This window comes from Ciconia boyciana, chromosome 11 (assembly GCF_034638445.1).
Source record: "Ciconia boyciana chromosome 11, ASM3463844v1, whole genome shotgun sequence".
In the NCBI taxonomy this organism is placed as follows: domain Eukaryota; kingdom Metazoa; phylum Chordata; class Aves; order Ciconiiformes; family Ciconiidae; genus Ciconia; species Ciconia boyciana.
Window position 1 is genome coordinate 4048957 of NC_132944.1, and position 15805 is coordinate 4064761.

Sequence of the window (15805 nt, forward strand, 5' to 3'; positions counted from 1 at the left end):
GCCTAAATAGGAATTATTCTCATTTTCCACAAACCAAGTTTTTAAGGAAAGTTTAATGAAGTTAAGCTTTGAGAAGTTCTATTTCTAAACATAACTTTCTTTTGTATGCAACTTCATCCAATACCCTTTTGAAGGTCAACTCAAAAAGTTTCATTTCAGATTAAAAAAGTGGTATTGGAATTAAGATGTATTTCTCCTCTGTAGCTTGCTCAAATAATGTTTTGCATTTATTTGAAAGTAAAATGTAGGGATTGTTTTGGGTACTGGTAAAGAATGTGAGCAAGCCGTTACTTGTGTGATTTTACCTACCCATAAAGAACATGTGGTAAAATAAAAATTAGAAGATATGTGTGTGCATATGTGTATTTTTACACTTTCATTGATAGAAAAGACTCTGAAAGCATGGGTGACATTAACTACTAAATAAAGTGGCTGTTTTGAAATAGTTATTTCAGAGGAGAACGACATTTCAATATAGTAAAAGGTTCTGGGTATGCAGGGAAAATGGCATTAGTAAGGGAGAGGATATAAACGTGTAAACAGAGGAAAAAGAGTCATCTTCTGTTACCGTGTTTAAGTTTTGGCACGTATAATTACGTTAAGTAGTGGCTAGTAGTATGTTCCTACAGGCAGTGTTCTCAAGCAGGAAAAAGCATTAACATGCTTTGCCAAGAGGATCGGATTGCCTTCCATCCTTATCTCATCCATATGTGTGCGGATGTAACGTGTGTTATTAGATTTGCAGAATGTGTCATCGGTGATTGTAGTAATATTGTTGTACTGCAAAACAAAACAATTTTTTATAAATAAATACTCACACATATATATATACATACACCCATATATGTTGAAGAATTTTCAAACTTTAATTTTATTCCTCTTGCCCTCCCATTGTATTGTCATTGGGATTGATTTGTGTATACTATAGATATGTAGGAATCAAGTCTCTTCAAACCCATCAATGACCTGATAAGCAGTTTGAGGTTGCTATTGATATTTGCAATGTATTGTTGATAAAAGATTATTGCTTATTTTTACCATTTCCTGTCCTTGATATACAGAAACTACTGAGAAATTATTGCATGGTAATTAGCTAACAAACAACTTCTGAACACTGAATGGTTGTGGCCATACAGATTAGAGGTAAATTGTTTTATTTGGAGAAGCATTGGACAACTGTAGCACAACTGCAGTGTGAACTGTTTTAAAAGACAGTAGGTTTGGTTTGAAGTATGTAACTAATGAGGCTATTTGTAATAGAATGTTAAGGAAATACTTCAAAAATACCTGAAGGTGAAGAATACGCAGACTTTCCGGTAAGTTAAGGGGAACAGATTCCAGTGCGTTATGTCCTAAGTAGAGGTAGGCCAAATTTGTCAGCTTCTAATAGAAAGAAAGAGAGATTATTAATGCTGATGTTACTTACTTGAGGTTCAGTAACTTGTGCCTGTTACAAGACATCAATATTTTTTTCTGATCACATAGAAAGCCTGTAAAGTGATCTAACATGAAACATTCTTTTGCTGTGAATGTTGAATTCTATTGTATCAAGAAACTCATAGAACAGGCCTATATTTTGGAAATTGCAGTGTCAGTTTATTGGTTATAAAACTTGAGACCACTATAAAGCTATATCCTTGTTTATTAGTATTTATGTTGTCCTTGGAACTGTATTTGAGCCATCAATTTTTGAATCGAGTTTTTCTTTGCATGTAAGACAGAAAGGAAGTAGGTAAGACATTTTGTAGAAATTTTTTTTTATATCAAAGACATGAGAGAGTGAGTGCATAAAGGACTATTATTCCGAAGTGCCTTAAAAACAAAACAAAAGCTGGAAAGCTTCTTTGTTGTAGTTTGTTTCTTAGATTACAAAAATACAGAAAAATTCATTTGGTGGTATACTGGATAGTCTGATTACTAATTTTATTTACTTTGGTTACCTAAATTATTGTCTTTTACTTACCTTGAAAGCATTTGCCTTGATTCCTCTGCTCTTGATTCTATTTTGGTTTGCATTAAACGTTGTTAGTTTGGGAGGTAGAACAGGAAGTTTTATAAGTCGATTTTCAGCAAGAGAAAGTTCTTCCAATAACAGAAGCTTTGAAAAGGCTCCATCTTCTATTTCTTCTATCCTATTACCACTAAAATCAATTCTTCTCAAGGTAGCTTTACACAAAAGAAATGAAAATCTAAATGTTGGATTTATAATTACATGGCATGTGAAATGTGTATGGTTGTATATGTTAAATGTTACACTGTTGGCTGCACCATCCTAATTGTGATCTAAAAATGTAAACACTATTAAAATACGGATAAAAATCCACATTTGGCTTTCCTCATGGCCTTAAATTTTAAAAAAATAATAATAAGGAAAAATACTTTGGATCCTTCCTTTTTTTTCCTAGAGACGTGATTTCAGTTATTCATAGAACTTGTCATGTTGTAGAGTGAGAGGGAGAGATGTCCCTGGAGCATTTGAAGGAAAAATAATACCTGGTCATTTAAGACTGGCTGGGATGCAGAGTGAAATTTCATTTTTAGAAAACTGCTCTTTCTCTGATTGTGTGGGAATATTAAGATGAATACATGGGCCAAAATGGCTTTCCTTATTGCCTTCACAAGCCTTGAATTAAATAAGTAATACACATAATGAAATCTAGCAAACTATAAAATATATCTTATTTTGGTAATCTTGGGATACTGGACAACAACTTCAAATACACTATTAGGTAAACGGAAATTAAAATGTCAACATTACTTACTAATGTCAGCAAAATCTGAGACTGCTATCCTTTTTATTTTGTTAAATCGTGCATAAAGATACGCTGTTTCCTTTGGCAGTGGAGGCACAGCTTCGATGTCTATTTCCTCGCAGTACACTGACCCGCTTAAACACACACAGAGCAGACAAGTAGGTAAATCTGAAAGCAAATTGTTTTGAGTAGACAGTTGAAAGTTAGTTGAATAACTTAAGCTTGAATATTCAAAATAGAATTTTCTCTAGTATCTTAAGATTTCCCAACATTAGATTTTTTTAAAAAATTCTATTCACATCAAGTTCTGAAAAGATTTAATATTTTGAACTCTTTTGAGTTTTGTATCCTTTTTATTGTGCATAATTTTCCTGTGTATATTCTCTGTTCTTATCTGAGCATGTCTTGAAGTGCTATTAATCGATCTTAATTCAGTTTCATTCTTTAATTGGCTTAGAGTATTGTGAATATGACAACTGCAACTCTGTGGCCATGTTAAATGTCATCTTTAGGACCATTCTTTTGAAAAGAGAGATCCATGCAGGAGAAACATCTGGCAGTGCACACGTTTGATACTGTAATTGCATTGGAGCATTTCTGGCAGGGTCATGTATACTCTGTTACTCCCAGCTACTATTTTGTCTAATCATTTTTATAAAAACTCCAGCAATGATTATTATATAATTACTTTAGGCAATCGGTTCCTGGTTTTTACTGAGGTTTTTTTATAGCTGTTATTTTTAGTAGTGAGGGAAACTCTGTATCTTTTTTTAATGCAGTTTAAGCCTATTATGGCTTGTCCTGTTCCTCATAGACATCAGTAGAGTATTAGTAATTTCTGCTTTGCATTGAGCCTGTATGACAGCAATATTAAAATACATATAATGAATATGGCTTTCAATCCAGTTTTGTCACCACGGCTAGCACTGATCCTGTATGACAGCAAAATATGTATAACGAATATGGCTTTCAATCCAGTTTCATCACCACTGCTAGCTGATCTACTGTGTTTTCTGTATTGTGAGACTTTTGGTTAGCTTCCAAATTGGTCTGGCTGTAGCACAGAGTGTAGTGTCATACTGCTAGGTAGTTTGTTATCACTACATAGCAAAATAGGACCTTCTGCAACCAGTAGTGTTTTAGAAGTAGCCAGTCAATACTGGGAAGCCAACCCAGTATGTATAATAGAGTAATTCTTTTTTTTTCTTACAGAAGTACTGCAGAGAAAGGAATTGAGATTTTGAGCTTTAGCTTTGTGAGTATTACTGTTTTTTAGACTTCAGAGTTCTGCCCTTGCCTTTTTTGATTTAGTGTCTTATTTGTCATATGCTAGAGTGTAGGAAATGGAAAATGGTTGTGAAACAATGCTGTCACTATTTAAAAGGCAACAGTTTTTATGCTTGTCTGTGATGAGAAGCCTTGGTGTTCTTACAGATTTGTTCTGCTTTTGATGGGGGCTTGTTGACAGATGCTCTTTGGCAATAACTAACCTTGATTAAAACGTTGGCGGAGATTGACACTCCAGTGGTCTTGCTGAATCATCAGTTATTTTTGGAAGTTTAGGTCACAGATACACCTGAAACATGTGTCTCTTTTTCAATGCTCTGTTCGGCAGCCACATTGTTCCTTTCGCATTTAGAAATCATTGTGGGCAGTTAGGAGAAATCTGGACAATACACCTCAGAGCCTGTAGGAAACTCAGGCTAGTGAAGAATGTTCCTGATGTATTTCAACCACTGACCTCCCTGATCAATCAGATGTAAACTGTGAGAATAGCCAGTTCTTCAAATAGATCTATTTAAGTAATTTAAGCACGTTATATGTCATCATTACTTGGTTAAACTGTGGAACTTGTTGGGGTGTGTATTTTGTTTTTCTTGGTTGTCTTGCCTAACTTATTTAACTTGGGTACATCTCTACAGCAAATATGACTGGGTTAGTCTGTAGAGATTCTTATAAGCTATGCTTTGTGTATTCGGGGTTTACCTGAGGATCCTTTACATTTTTTCTGCCTGCTCCATCAGAAGTTAGAAGATTTTCCACAGGAGATATGAAAGACATTAATAAATGAAAAGATTAATTCTATATCCCTTGTCATCCTTTGCATATTAAATTTTCATATTAAAATATGTTCTTTTGGAGAGCTTAAATGTTACACTATTGATATCAATTAACTTACTTGTATCCTTTGTTGGTGGTACATTGCGTGCGCTGTCATCCCCTTGCAGTCTTAGGGAAGTGTCAAGAGAAACATTTGTTCCATCCTTTGTGTTGAGAGCAAGTGTTATTTTAAAAAACAAACAGCAAACAAAAAACCACAGAGTATTACAAGGATCTGAAATAGCAGGTCTTGTATAAATGATCTTCCTACGACATATCTCCTTATGACATTTAACTTTTAAAAATACTCTTATACGCTGGATGACGGATGTGATGTATTATCCCTTTTGTAGATGAGCTCTTCACTTTGAAAGGCAAGAAGGGAAAGTGGTGCTGCTAGTGTTCTTTAGAAAAGTAAAGTTTTTTAGGAAAGAACAGTAGACACAAAATAAAAATAGAGAGAAAATATAGACTACATGGTGGGGAAGGAATATGCAAGCAATGGATATCTACCAAAACCTGGAGTTCTGAAGACAGATTTTGCACATCATGCAAAATTTGAAAGGGTTCTTGTGAATGTAAGTTGTATTTTTTTGTATTACCCAAATAATCCCAGTAAAATAACACTTCCTTGTGTTTAAACTTATTCAGAATTCCCTGTTGAGATAGTCATTGCATCTTTCCAATTGCAGGACAAAGAGTTTAGTTTATAAACATGTTCCTTTCAAGTATTGGCTGAAATTTAGCAATTCATTTCCATTAACTGCACTTAAGTCTGTTTTAACACCTGGGCTGCTAACAGAAAGGGCCTTTTGTGATGCAGGAAATGGTAGTCAGGTTTTCATTGAATACCATAGGAATTTTAGAGAATTAGAAAGGAATTTTAGAGAATGCAACACTACAGGCTTGGGGAAGAGTGGCTGGAAAGCTGCCCGGCAGAAAAAGACCTGAGAGCGTTGGATGACAGCCGGCTGAATATGAGCCAGCAGTGTGCCCAGGTGGCCAAGAAAGCCAATGGCATCCTGGCTTGTATCAGAGATAGTGTGGCCAGCAGGAGTAGGGAAGTGATCGTCCCCCTGTCTCCCTGTGAGGCCGCGTCTTGAATACTGTGTTCAGTTTTGGGCCGCTCGCTACAAGAAAGACATTGAGGTGCCTGGAGCATGTCCAAAGAAGGGCAAGGAAGCTGGGGAAGGGCCTAGAGTGTGAGTCTCATGAGGAGCTGCTGAGGGAACTGGGTTTGTTCGGTCTGGAGAAAAGGAGGCTGAGGGGAGACCTTACCGCTCTCCACAACTACCTGAAAGGAGGTTGTAGCGAGGAGGGTGTCAGCCTCTTCTCCCAAGCAACAAGCCATAGGACAAGAGGAAATGGCCTCAAGTTGTGCCAGGGGAGGTTTAGACTGGATATTAGGAAAAATGTCTTCACTGAAAGGGTTGTCAAGCATTGGAACAGGCTGCCCAGGGAAGTGGTGGAGTCACCATCCCTGGAGGTATTTAAAAGATGTGTAGATGTGGGGCTTAGGGATGTGGTTTAGCAGTGGACTTGGCAGTGCTAAGTTAACAGTTGGACTTGATGATCTTAAAGGTCTTTTCCAACCTAAACGATTCTATGATTCTAATTACATACTATTTCTAGGATTATAGTATACATACAGTGGGTTATACTGAGATTTGCGTGTATTAAAGTTAAGGGGATTTTTAGGTTGACTGTGGCAATTGTGCTTGGCTAGCATAATTTGTTGTCTTTTTTGATGGGGAATAGTTGGAGGAGAGAGTAAGACAATATGATTTTTGGTCTGCATTGCTATTGAAAACACATGAGGAAAAGTACATTATCGGGTGTGGAAGATGTTTTTCTTTAAATGTGCTTAAGGATCAGGCCCTGGCAGGAGTATGGTCTCCTGTTGAAGAGAGCTGCTTGTGCACTAGGAGTGCTCACAAGTGAACAGAATTTTTTTTCCCCCCAATTTTTTTTTTTTTTTTAATTCTTCCCCACTCACCCCCATTCAGGCATGTAGCACACAGATAGTTCATCTACTAGAGCAATGTGAAAGTAACACTACCTATCAAGTTACTTTTGATACTAACTTTGTTTTATTTAGTATTTGGTTGCTTGCATATATTTTACTGTGGGGAATTCTTGTATTCTGCAAAATAAAACCCTCAAGCTTGACGTAAAGCCTGAGAAACAAATATCTTGGCCAGCCTCTGTCATTTTGACCCTTTTTTAGCCTGTGAATCATCCATCCCTTGGCTCTTCCCTGCATCTGTCTATCCAGGCTCTTTTTTGCCTGTTGTTTTTGTGTAAAGTTTGGGATAGGTTGGTTTGTTCTAGTAAGGCTTTTATACCCAGGTTAGAATTCTGGCAACAGTTTAGCAGTTGTAGCATGAAACTTCTGTGTAGGGTAAGAGCTTCTGCAGTGTGGGGTGTAGAGAAGTTGGGGGGTGTGAGCTGAACAGTTAGACGCAAACAAGTAGCAAATCTTACAGAAGGTTTCTGCAAAAATGTTTAGCTTGCATAGATATGTTGATTAGGCATGTGAAGACATGGTCCTTGACTGAGGTATCCATGCCAGTAGAGACTTCTGTGTAGATGGACTTAGAACAGAAGAACTGCACTTCTATTGTTGTAGCATGTTTGGCTCATAAGGGACATTTTTAATATGCTTGTATGAAAAACGTTTGCTGACATAGCATATCTGTACCAGGTGTAGATTTCTAGTACAGTATCCTACTGGAGGTGTGATCTATGAAAGAGTATGCATGTGAGTTCTTTGCAGAATACAGTGTACAACTTATTTCTGCAAGAGGTAAATGTCAACAACAACAAAAAACATTATTTGCAGAATACTGTTAAATCCACAAAATTAAACAACAGGCTCCCCCCCCTTCCCCCCCCAAAAGAAAAAGAAAGAAAAAGTGGTATAAATAACCAATATATTGGAAGTATTTCCCAGTCAGCTCTAAAAATTACTAGCCGCGGAATATCAGTGCAGAAGATTGTTTGGATTATAACCACAGAAAGTTCATTCCTTGCATATGTAGGGAGTGCACTGAAGGAATATTGGCCTGCTTACACACTTAAATTCCACCTGCCTCTTGCACTTTACTCCACAGACATGAATTACCCATGTAAAACCACATTAACATTCATCTTTATAACACACAAAGGTCTATAAAGCTGATAGTTTATATTCAATGGAATGAATTAGTCCAGATATGAGAGAGTGCCTAATTGGATGGTTCTGTTCTGTTGTGGAAATTAAGATTTCATATTTCTAAACTTCTAACATTTTTATTCAAGACTAGGGTGGCTGTGGTTTCAAATAATAATCATTGTAATAAATTTTGCTTGGCTGACCTTCTCCTTAGCAGTAGACTAAGGATCACTTCATTTTGTTGATCACTAACACAAACAGATTTCTTCTGATGTCTTCACTAAAAATCTTTTTTCTAGCTATGTGTTCAAGCACACAGTAAGGAGTTAAATTTGTCATGCAAGATAGATTTCTGACTGGGCATGTTTGAGGAAATTTGTTGGCATGTATTTTAGTTACAGTTAACACTTGAAATATTCTGGGAGCTAGAATTTGTGCAATAAATGAATAGAAGATTTTTTTGCACATCCCATGAGTTAAATTGGGAACACTGGAACTTGTATAGATGTATTTGTTGCACATAAGGAATTAATTTATTATTTTGCAATGAAAACATGTAATTGGAGAACGGACCTGATGGAAATAATCACTGACTGCATTCCTAGAATTATCCTAAGCAGAACCGTTGGCCTTCAGAAGACCTCTAGTTTATAGCACTGCCAGTATGGACTTTGATTAGTCTGTGGCACATCTGTTGGCACCATTTCCTTGTAGGTATGCTCCTTATTGTTCTTTTTACTGAAAGAGTAGCGTATTCTTACTAGAACGATTTTAGTAATGTCATCTGATGCTGTGCCTAACTAGTTAAAATTAACATTTTTAGTATTTTTTTAAAAACTTACTCAGTTGTGAGTGGATAGCCACCTATTAGTTAAGAGTCATTTAAATGGTCTCTTTTTCATAGGTGTATGAAATGTTACTTCCTCACTGTGGCAGATGTCAGATTTAAGAACACCTTAGACATTTTAAAATATAAATATGTAGCTGCTGTTTTTAGTCTAACAGTGGAAAGCTATAATTTAAGTAGAATTGGGAAAATATTAAAAGGTATACATAAGTGATTTTTCTATATATGTGCTGCAATTTTTTACTTTACTAATTATCTTTTGCTGTCGTCTTTTTTCTTGTTTATCAAACTAAGTCATTGTAACAAGTACAGTTAATATTAGTGAAAACCTCCTTGAATTTATTGATACTTGGTTGTTACCGCTTTGTTTGGATATGTGGTATTTTCCTTGGCAACTAGTCTTGGGGCAATGGTTGTTAGTTTTTCTTCCGTCTGCCTGGTCAATGCTGTATCTTGTTCTCTTGATGTGTATCGTTTTGGTCCTGTCAGAGGCAGTCTGAACAGAGGTATGAGGTTTTTAACTGTCCCTGTCAGCTGAGGCTGTTGCACTTCATTTAACTCTCCTCTGGTTTTGTGTCTTCTGCTCAAGTGTTTAAATTAAAAGGCATGTATGTGGAGCACGTAGCAAAAAAGTTCAGAATTGACCGTTTGGGGGTGCTGGTGAGTGCCATGAGCTATAGTCTTTATTGCTACCTTTAAAACTCTCAAAGCGTTAATAATGTAGGTGACTACCACAGGACTGGACGTTCCATAGTAGTTCAGGACTGCTAAACTGTTGACTTGCAAAAAAACCCAAACAACCCACCCCTGAAAAACCAAGGCAAAAAACTTGATAGTTTGGTAAGTCACAAGAGAAACTGTGGTTTATGCTGGCAGGTTATGCCCAATAAAAAGTACTGTTTCAAGTATTACTTTGATATAAAAAAAATTTCCTAAATAAAATCACCCTCCTTGTTTTTTAACAAACTTACTGGGTTAATGCAATGTTACTCAAACTGTTGAGCTACTATGCTAGTATATCCCATTCTTGAAATTCTTACAACAGTAGGCACATAACTACAGCAGAGTTAAAAATGATGCTTTAGTCTTATTTGTTGAAAACCTGTCTTTTGTGGGTTTCTCAAACTGTAGCAAGGGTAGTATTTTTGTGGTTTTAACTTGTGGCTTTCCCAATGTCTGAAACCATTGTATGTTTTGCTATTATTATAAGACTTTTCCATAAAACTTGCATACATGCATGTAACACCTTATTCATATAATGCTTAGCAGTTAAAAATATTAAACTGATAATATAAATAAAATACCTTTCTTATATCCTTGGATTGCATTTCATAATCTTGTTGGATCAGGCTTCCCATGGTAACATCTGTATCATAGTCATAAAACTGGAGGGATTCTTGCTGTATAGGTGGTGCTGAATTTACCGAAGGTACAAACACAAATAAAAAAATAGTAGTCTGCAAAGTCTTCATTCTTGCACGGAAAAATGTATCTGGCTTTCACTGAGCTGGTGCAGATCTGCTCGTGTGTTGACTATGGAGAGTACTTTCTTTGTGACTGGAAACGAAAATGCAATCCGTCAAAACAATATTTAAAGCCTAGAGGACTAGTTGGCAGAGGTTTCTAACGCATAAGGAACATGGAACAATTTTTAACTCTTGATATCCTTTAATTAGACTCTAGCATTATAAAAACTGTTCTTAACATGAAAAGAAACTGGGAAATAATAAACAACATTTTCCAACTAATAAGGAAAATATTATCTTAATCATATTTGCCTGTTTCCCAGTGTGTTGTTTTTGTTAATAGCAAGAGGATTGTGTAAAGCATTTTATGAAACATTTGACATGTATGTAGCTGAACTAATTAAAATGAGAGAGGTTCAAATACGTTTCTCTTGGCTGTCAAAATAATGATTTTCAAACCTAAATGCTCCATAACAATAATCGCTCATTGTCTTTGTGTTTACATTTGAAAGTAAACAAGAGAAGATAACTTAACACCCCCTGAATTTTTACAGGTTGAATTTTTCAGGCAGGGGAGAAGGCTACAAACACAATCTTTAAAACCCTTTAAATACACACGCAATAATTTTAAAAATAAATCTTTACACAGCATTTTTTTCCTGTTTACTGTAATTAAGTGTTTTATTTAAGCTTTAGATTAATATACTTTTAGGAAAAAAGTCCACCTACCGTTTTAGCAGATTCAAAGTTCTTCTGTGATTGTCATAAAACCAGATATCCTTATCTATATATTAACTTAAAGTGGATTAATAAAAGAGTAAAGTTATGAATTACATCCAAATTGTTGAAATGAATACTCTTTAAAGGTTGACAGTCTTAAAAGTGCTTTCCATGGGGTAAAAAGTGCTTTGCCAGCATTCTTTCCCTAGGGTAAGAGGTAATATCCTGGAGCAGGGGGGCTGTACTTAGAATAATGTTCGTAAATGTTAAGTCTGTCTAGCTCATCCCACTTTTGATATTACTTGTTAAAATGGTAGCCTTCTGCTTTGTGGTGATTTACTCTTTATAATTGCTAAGGCTTTTTCTGTAAATCAAATATTTATTGTGCAAACTAGAGGTCTATAACAAGGCATGTGTTATCCATTTTGTTTAATGGTTTAGCTAAGAGACAAAGCAGCTGCTTTCTGACTGAGACAGAGGTAGAGCCAAAACATACGTATACCATATTAGTCACATTTTATGAGTAATAAAATGTTTCATTACGAGTTGTATATGTTTAGAGAAGTTTCACCTAAGTATGAAATGGAAACTTTTCAGTATGAAGAGTTCTGGAAACAAAAAATACATTTTAGAAGTGTGTGTGTGTGTGTGTGTTGAGATTTTCAGGCAAGTAATTGATGTCTAAATGCTTCATTGAATGACCTGTTAGGCAATTTATTGAAAAATTGGTTTCACAATAAATAACGTGTTTTGAGTAAAGTTCTGTGTCAGTTCTATAGATAACTTAGTAAACACTGTCCAGGTGTAGAATTTTCACCTGAACTACAAGCAGCAGTTTTCTGGATTTCTAATGCATTTCTTCCTCCCCCATCTTTTTCCTTATTATGTATTTTTGGCAGTCAGTACAAATGGGAGCCAGATGACCAACTTTGACGTTTACAAAGTAGGTTTTTTGAGTCTTTAAAAAGTATATAGCGATAAAATCTATTGGGAATATATTCAGACTTACATTTTGCTTTCATTTTCATTACTTTTTTTTTTTTAGATAGCACTGTCAGCTAGAGTAATGTTGGGGATAAACAGAGGACCTATTTGGTTAAGTTTTCTTGTAAGTGTTGCCTTGTTTAGAAACCAGATGTCTGTAGTAAATCTGCAAATTGTAGAGGGGCTACAGCCATTTGCTTTCTAAACTTTTTTCCAGTTTATATTCAGTTACCACTTTCTGAACTCATTAGGCTGTTATAAAAATGTTTTTTGTTTAGCTCATATGCAAATTAAACAGTGTCATAGTTTGGTCTTGGAGCTTGCTCTAGGATAATGATTTTGCTGTAAGTATATAACTGAAATGTAAAGAGAAGAGGCTTAATAATGGAAGTTGGACTCTGAACCACATTGGTTGCTGTTCTGCTGGAACAAGAAGAACAACAGAAGTTTTGAAGTGGCTAGGTTGTTAAGGTGTTTTCTGCTGCAGTACATAGGAACTTTCAGCTGGAAGTACTGTGTGTGATAGAAAGGGTGGATTTGCTGAGGAAGGGACAAAAAAGTTGAAGTGTCAATACCATCTTACCATCTCTCGTGGTTTCATGCATGTTTCAGAAGTAATGACAGCAGCTCCGCTTTGTACTTACCTCTTTCCAGCTGCCACCCCCCCCCACCAAACATCCACATTAAGATTTCATCTGGCTCTGGGGCATCCAAGTTTGACCAATGCTTGAATGTAGTCAAAGGATAAATGTTCTAAGGAAAAAGTATTAAGTATTGAAGCTGAAAGCATGATATAAAACATTAAATATATTTGTTATATTCTTATAAGAATTTATTTTGTAAGTACTGAAATCCTAGATTTCAGTTATGTACATGGAATATCTTGGGAATAGCTTAGTTTTTTCCTTATATGTGACAAATTTTAAAAATGAGGGGAAATTCCTAGATAAATGAGGCCTTGAAAATTTAGGAAGTCTTCATGCAAGAAAACTCTTACTTGCTTTGATCTGCAGGAGGAGAAGAGGCTCTGTAATGTCAGAAGACTTCAGTAACAGCTTCTGCAGAAAACATTGTCAAAAGTCTGTGTTCATCAGGCTCACAAGATTTCAGTGGTATGCTTACCACAAAAACATGGTGTAATGTGTCTACTCAGTGTTGTTATCCAAGCGCTTATAAGAAACTCATGAACACTTACTTACAAATACATTTGAAGAGTGATATGTTAAGTAATTACTTTGGCATGATGTCATCAAGGTTTACCTTACAGTATAGTTTTACTGTTGCTTTAAACTGTCAGTGCCAAATAAAGTGGTAGTCCTGTCCCGTGTTTCATCTGCTTGTCACCCCTTGTGCCAGGAAGAAAAAAAGTAGTAACAAATAATTTCAAATAAAAACTGTTTTTATCTGAACATGTAACAGATGCTCATATCAGCCCAAGGAAGGGGATGGCACAAGTAGCTGTGAACAAGGAAGGATGGTGTTGCTTCTTTCAGCAACAGTGCTGCTTTATTCTCATTCAAAATGACTTGAAACAACCACAGTATCCAAAAATGAAAAGTGTGGTTTGTATGCATTGGCAATAGGGAAGCTAACAGGAATTATTCACCCTGGCAAGCAGAGAGTGCTTTCTAGGCGTTGTTAGTGCTTAGAAGTTTGATATATAGGTATCTGTTTCTTGGACTCTATTTACAAGGATCTATGGACTTAGAAGGTGGTTTCTTTTCTGAAAACCTAAACAAGCTCTGCTGTTAACTAATTGAACTCCAGTTTTTGAAGAGGGCCTTGATAATGTGTTTATGGTATGCTTTCTGATTTGTCAGGTGTGCCTTTTTCTTTTTTCTTTTTTTTTTTTTTCCTCATGATATCTCATTTTCACTGACTGACTTTTCCCACAAGATACTTTCGCCGGAAATGTTAGGCATTTTAAATGGCTATTTTACTAATTGTCTTGAAATGGAATCCTGGCTTAAATTTGAACGGTAGTAATTTCCCCACGATTTTATAAGGATATGAAATGTAGCTGAAGGTGTAAATGAAGTATAACATGTTTTACTTCTCCTAGAGGGAATCCAAGTCAGTCTCACAAGGGACACTTGCTCTCTGGATTCTGCTTTCAGAAAAACTTAACGTTAGGGGAAAAGGGTTGCATACAGAGTAGGTATAAAATTTGTTCCCCATTGTGGCCTACTATCAGGATAGACAATGAAGAATAAAAGGGTTTTAGGAGAGACAAGGAGAAGCTGAATGGGTATGGCTGGTAGAGGTAGGAAAGGTATGGGAGAACAAGGCAAAAATTAAGGTAACTATCCAAACTATGAGTTGCTGATTAAATCTTTTTCAGCATCTGGGAAGGAATCTACTATTTAGTAGCGTTTATATGTCAAGAGCAGGTAAAGCGAAAAATCAAGCTGAAAATATCCTAGAGGAACTGAGGAAAGATTTTGTTTTGCAGGCAGATGACTGGGTTTTGTGAATTATTTGAACTGGCTGATGTTCAGCTCAGTCTATTTATCTTGTACTTGAAGTGGCCTCATATATTCTGCCCTGCTTGGAGCTTTAGTATGACTAGTTCATTTCTGTTCTCACCTTTCTACTAACACTGCTAAAGGCAGATCAAAAAAGAAACCAAAGTTTTCATTAAAAACTAATCATGCAGGTGCATACTGCAAAAGCTGCCATGAGTAGTTCTTATCTAGTTCTCATAGGTGCTAGCATGTTTATTACTTTTTTACCATGTTGGTGTTTAGCACTTTTTACTTAATGCTTAGTAGCTTAATATGAAAATGATGGGTGAGAGCTTTTCTGTACTTTTAGCATTGCTTTGAAATGCTGTAATGTGTTTTACAATGAAACTGAGGGCTGGTTGCTAAGAATTTTCAGTGTGAGGCACTTATGTCTGGTTCACACCTGCAAGGCACTGAACTGATTGACCTGAAACGAGCCAGATTACCAGAGGTGGTAGCCTTTCCTCTCTGTAAGGTTGTTGGTTGGAAATGACTTCTCCAGGGTGCCTGTAGGAATTACGTAGAAGCAGGGACTGGCACCACCTATATAGAGAGTTGTGATTGTGTGGTGGGAGGCAGAATGCTAGGAAGAAGAGGGAAGAAGAAGAAAAAAAAATGAAGGGGGGGGGGGGGAAGGCTGTTCTCTGGGGTGCATGGCTTAATAGGGCTATGAGGCAGCACTAGGGAGAGTGCAGTAAGGTTGCTATCAAGATATTCCTTATGAAGTAAACCAAAGCTGAAATTTTTTAAATTTTTAAATACCCAGGTTTGTTCTATATTTAGGCAAAGAAAGCGTATTTTTGCAGCTGCTTAAAGACCTTGGCTTTCATCTTGTATCATAGTGTCTAAAGGACAACATTGGCAAGTTCTGTAGTTTCTGGGTTTTATTGTTTTTAAGTGTTCTTAGAAGAAAGAAGTATGGATTATTGCTTAGCTTCCTCATGCCTGATGAACATTGGGAATCACCTACATGGAACGTTCAAAAATTAGTGTCTTCTCTTGGGTAGAAATGTGTCTGTGACAGATGGGGACAAATTAAGAAAGCTTTTAAAAGACTTCTGGGCATTTATAGACCTAGACACAACGCTGAATTTTCTTTTCTATGTGATTTTTTTTTTTTTGCTCCATGCAGAAGGTAACACACTCAATATTCTTTAGTGTATCTTTTGTACAAAGTGTGAATAGACACTTTACAATGTTGACCAGCTGCTCTGGATTGGAATAATTATAATAGAATGGTTTTATAGAATAAAAGGTGGTTATTGAACCAGCCCAAT

The 15805-nt window shown here is 36.1% G+C and overlaps 2 protein-coding genes across 3 annotated transcripts in view; one reads left to right on the forward strand and one right to left on the reverse strand.

Moving 5' to 3' along the window:
• The window catches only part of CENPP (centromere protein P), a 153260-nt gene that overhangs the window by 19875 nt on the left and 117580 nt on the right, over positions 1-15805 (forward strand). The gene's annotated exons all lie outside the window — the stretch shown is intronic.
• OGN (osteoglycin) lies at positions 255-11480 on the reverse strand. 2 transcript variants are annotated; one of them, XM_072875993.1, is made up of 7 exons: positions 11050-11480; positions 10159-10411; positions 4933-5017; positions 2763-2921; positions 1964-2166; positions 1288-1383; positions 255-780 (listed from the first exon to the last, which is right to left on the reverse strand). In XM_072875993.1, exons 2-7 carry the CDS (start codon positions 10324-10326, stop codon positions 610-612), a joined length of 882 nt encoding a protein of 293 aa, XP_072732094.1. In that variant the 5' UTR covers positions 10327-10411; positions 11050-11480; the 3' UTR covers positions 255-609. The 2 variants fall into 2 exon arrangements, with proteins under 2 accessions (XP_072732094.1, XP_072732095.1); XM_072875994.1 differs by lacking the exon at positions 11050-11480 and having other exon boundaries at positions 10159-10615.

Coding starts and splice junctions, on each gene's coding strand:
- OGN (XM_072875993.1), bottom strand. CDS start 10,326: ATGAAGACTTTGCAGACTACTATTTTTTTATTTGTGTTTGTACCTTCG. Junction 2,922..4,932: donor ACCACCAACAAAGGATACAA/GTAAGTTAATTG, acceptor ATTTGCTTTCAG/ATTTACCTACTTGTCTGCTC. Junction 1,384..1,963: donor TCAAGGCAAATGCTTTCAAG/GTAAGTAAAAGA, acceptor TCTTTCTATTAG/AAGCTGACAAATTTGGCCTA.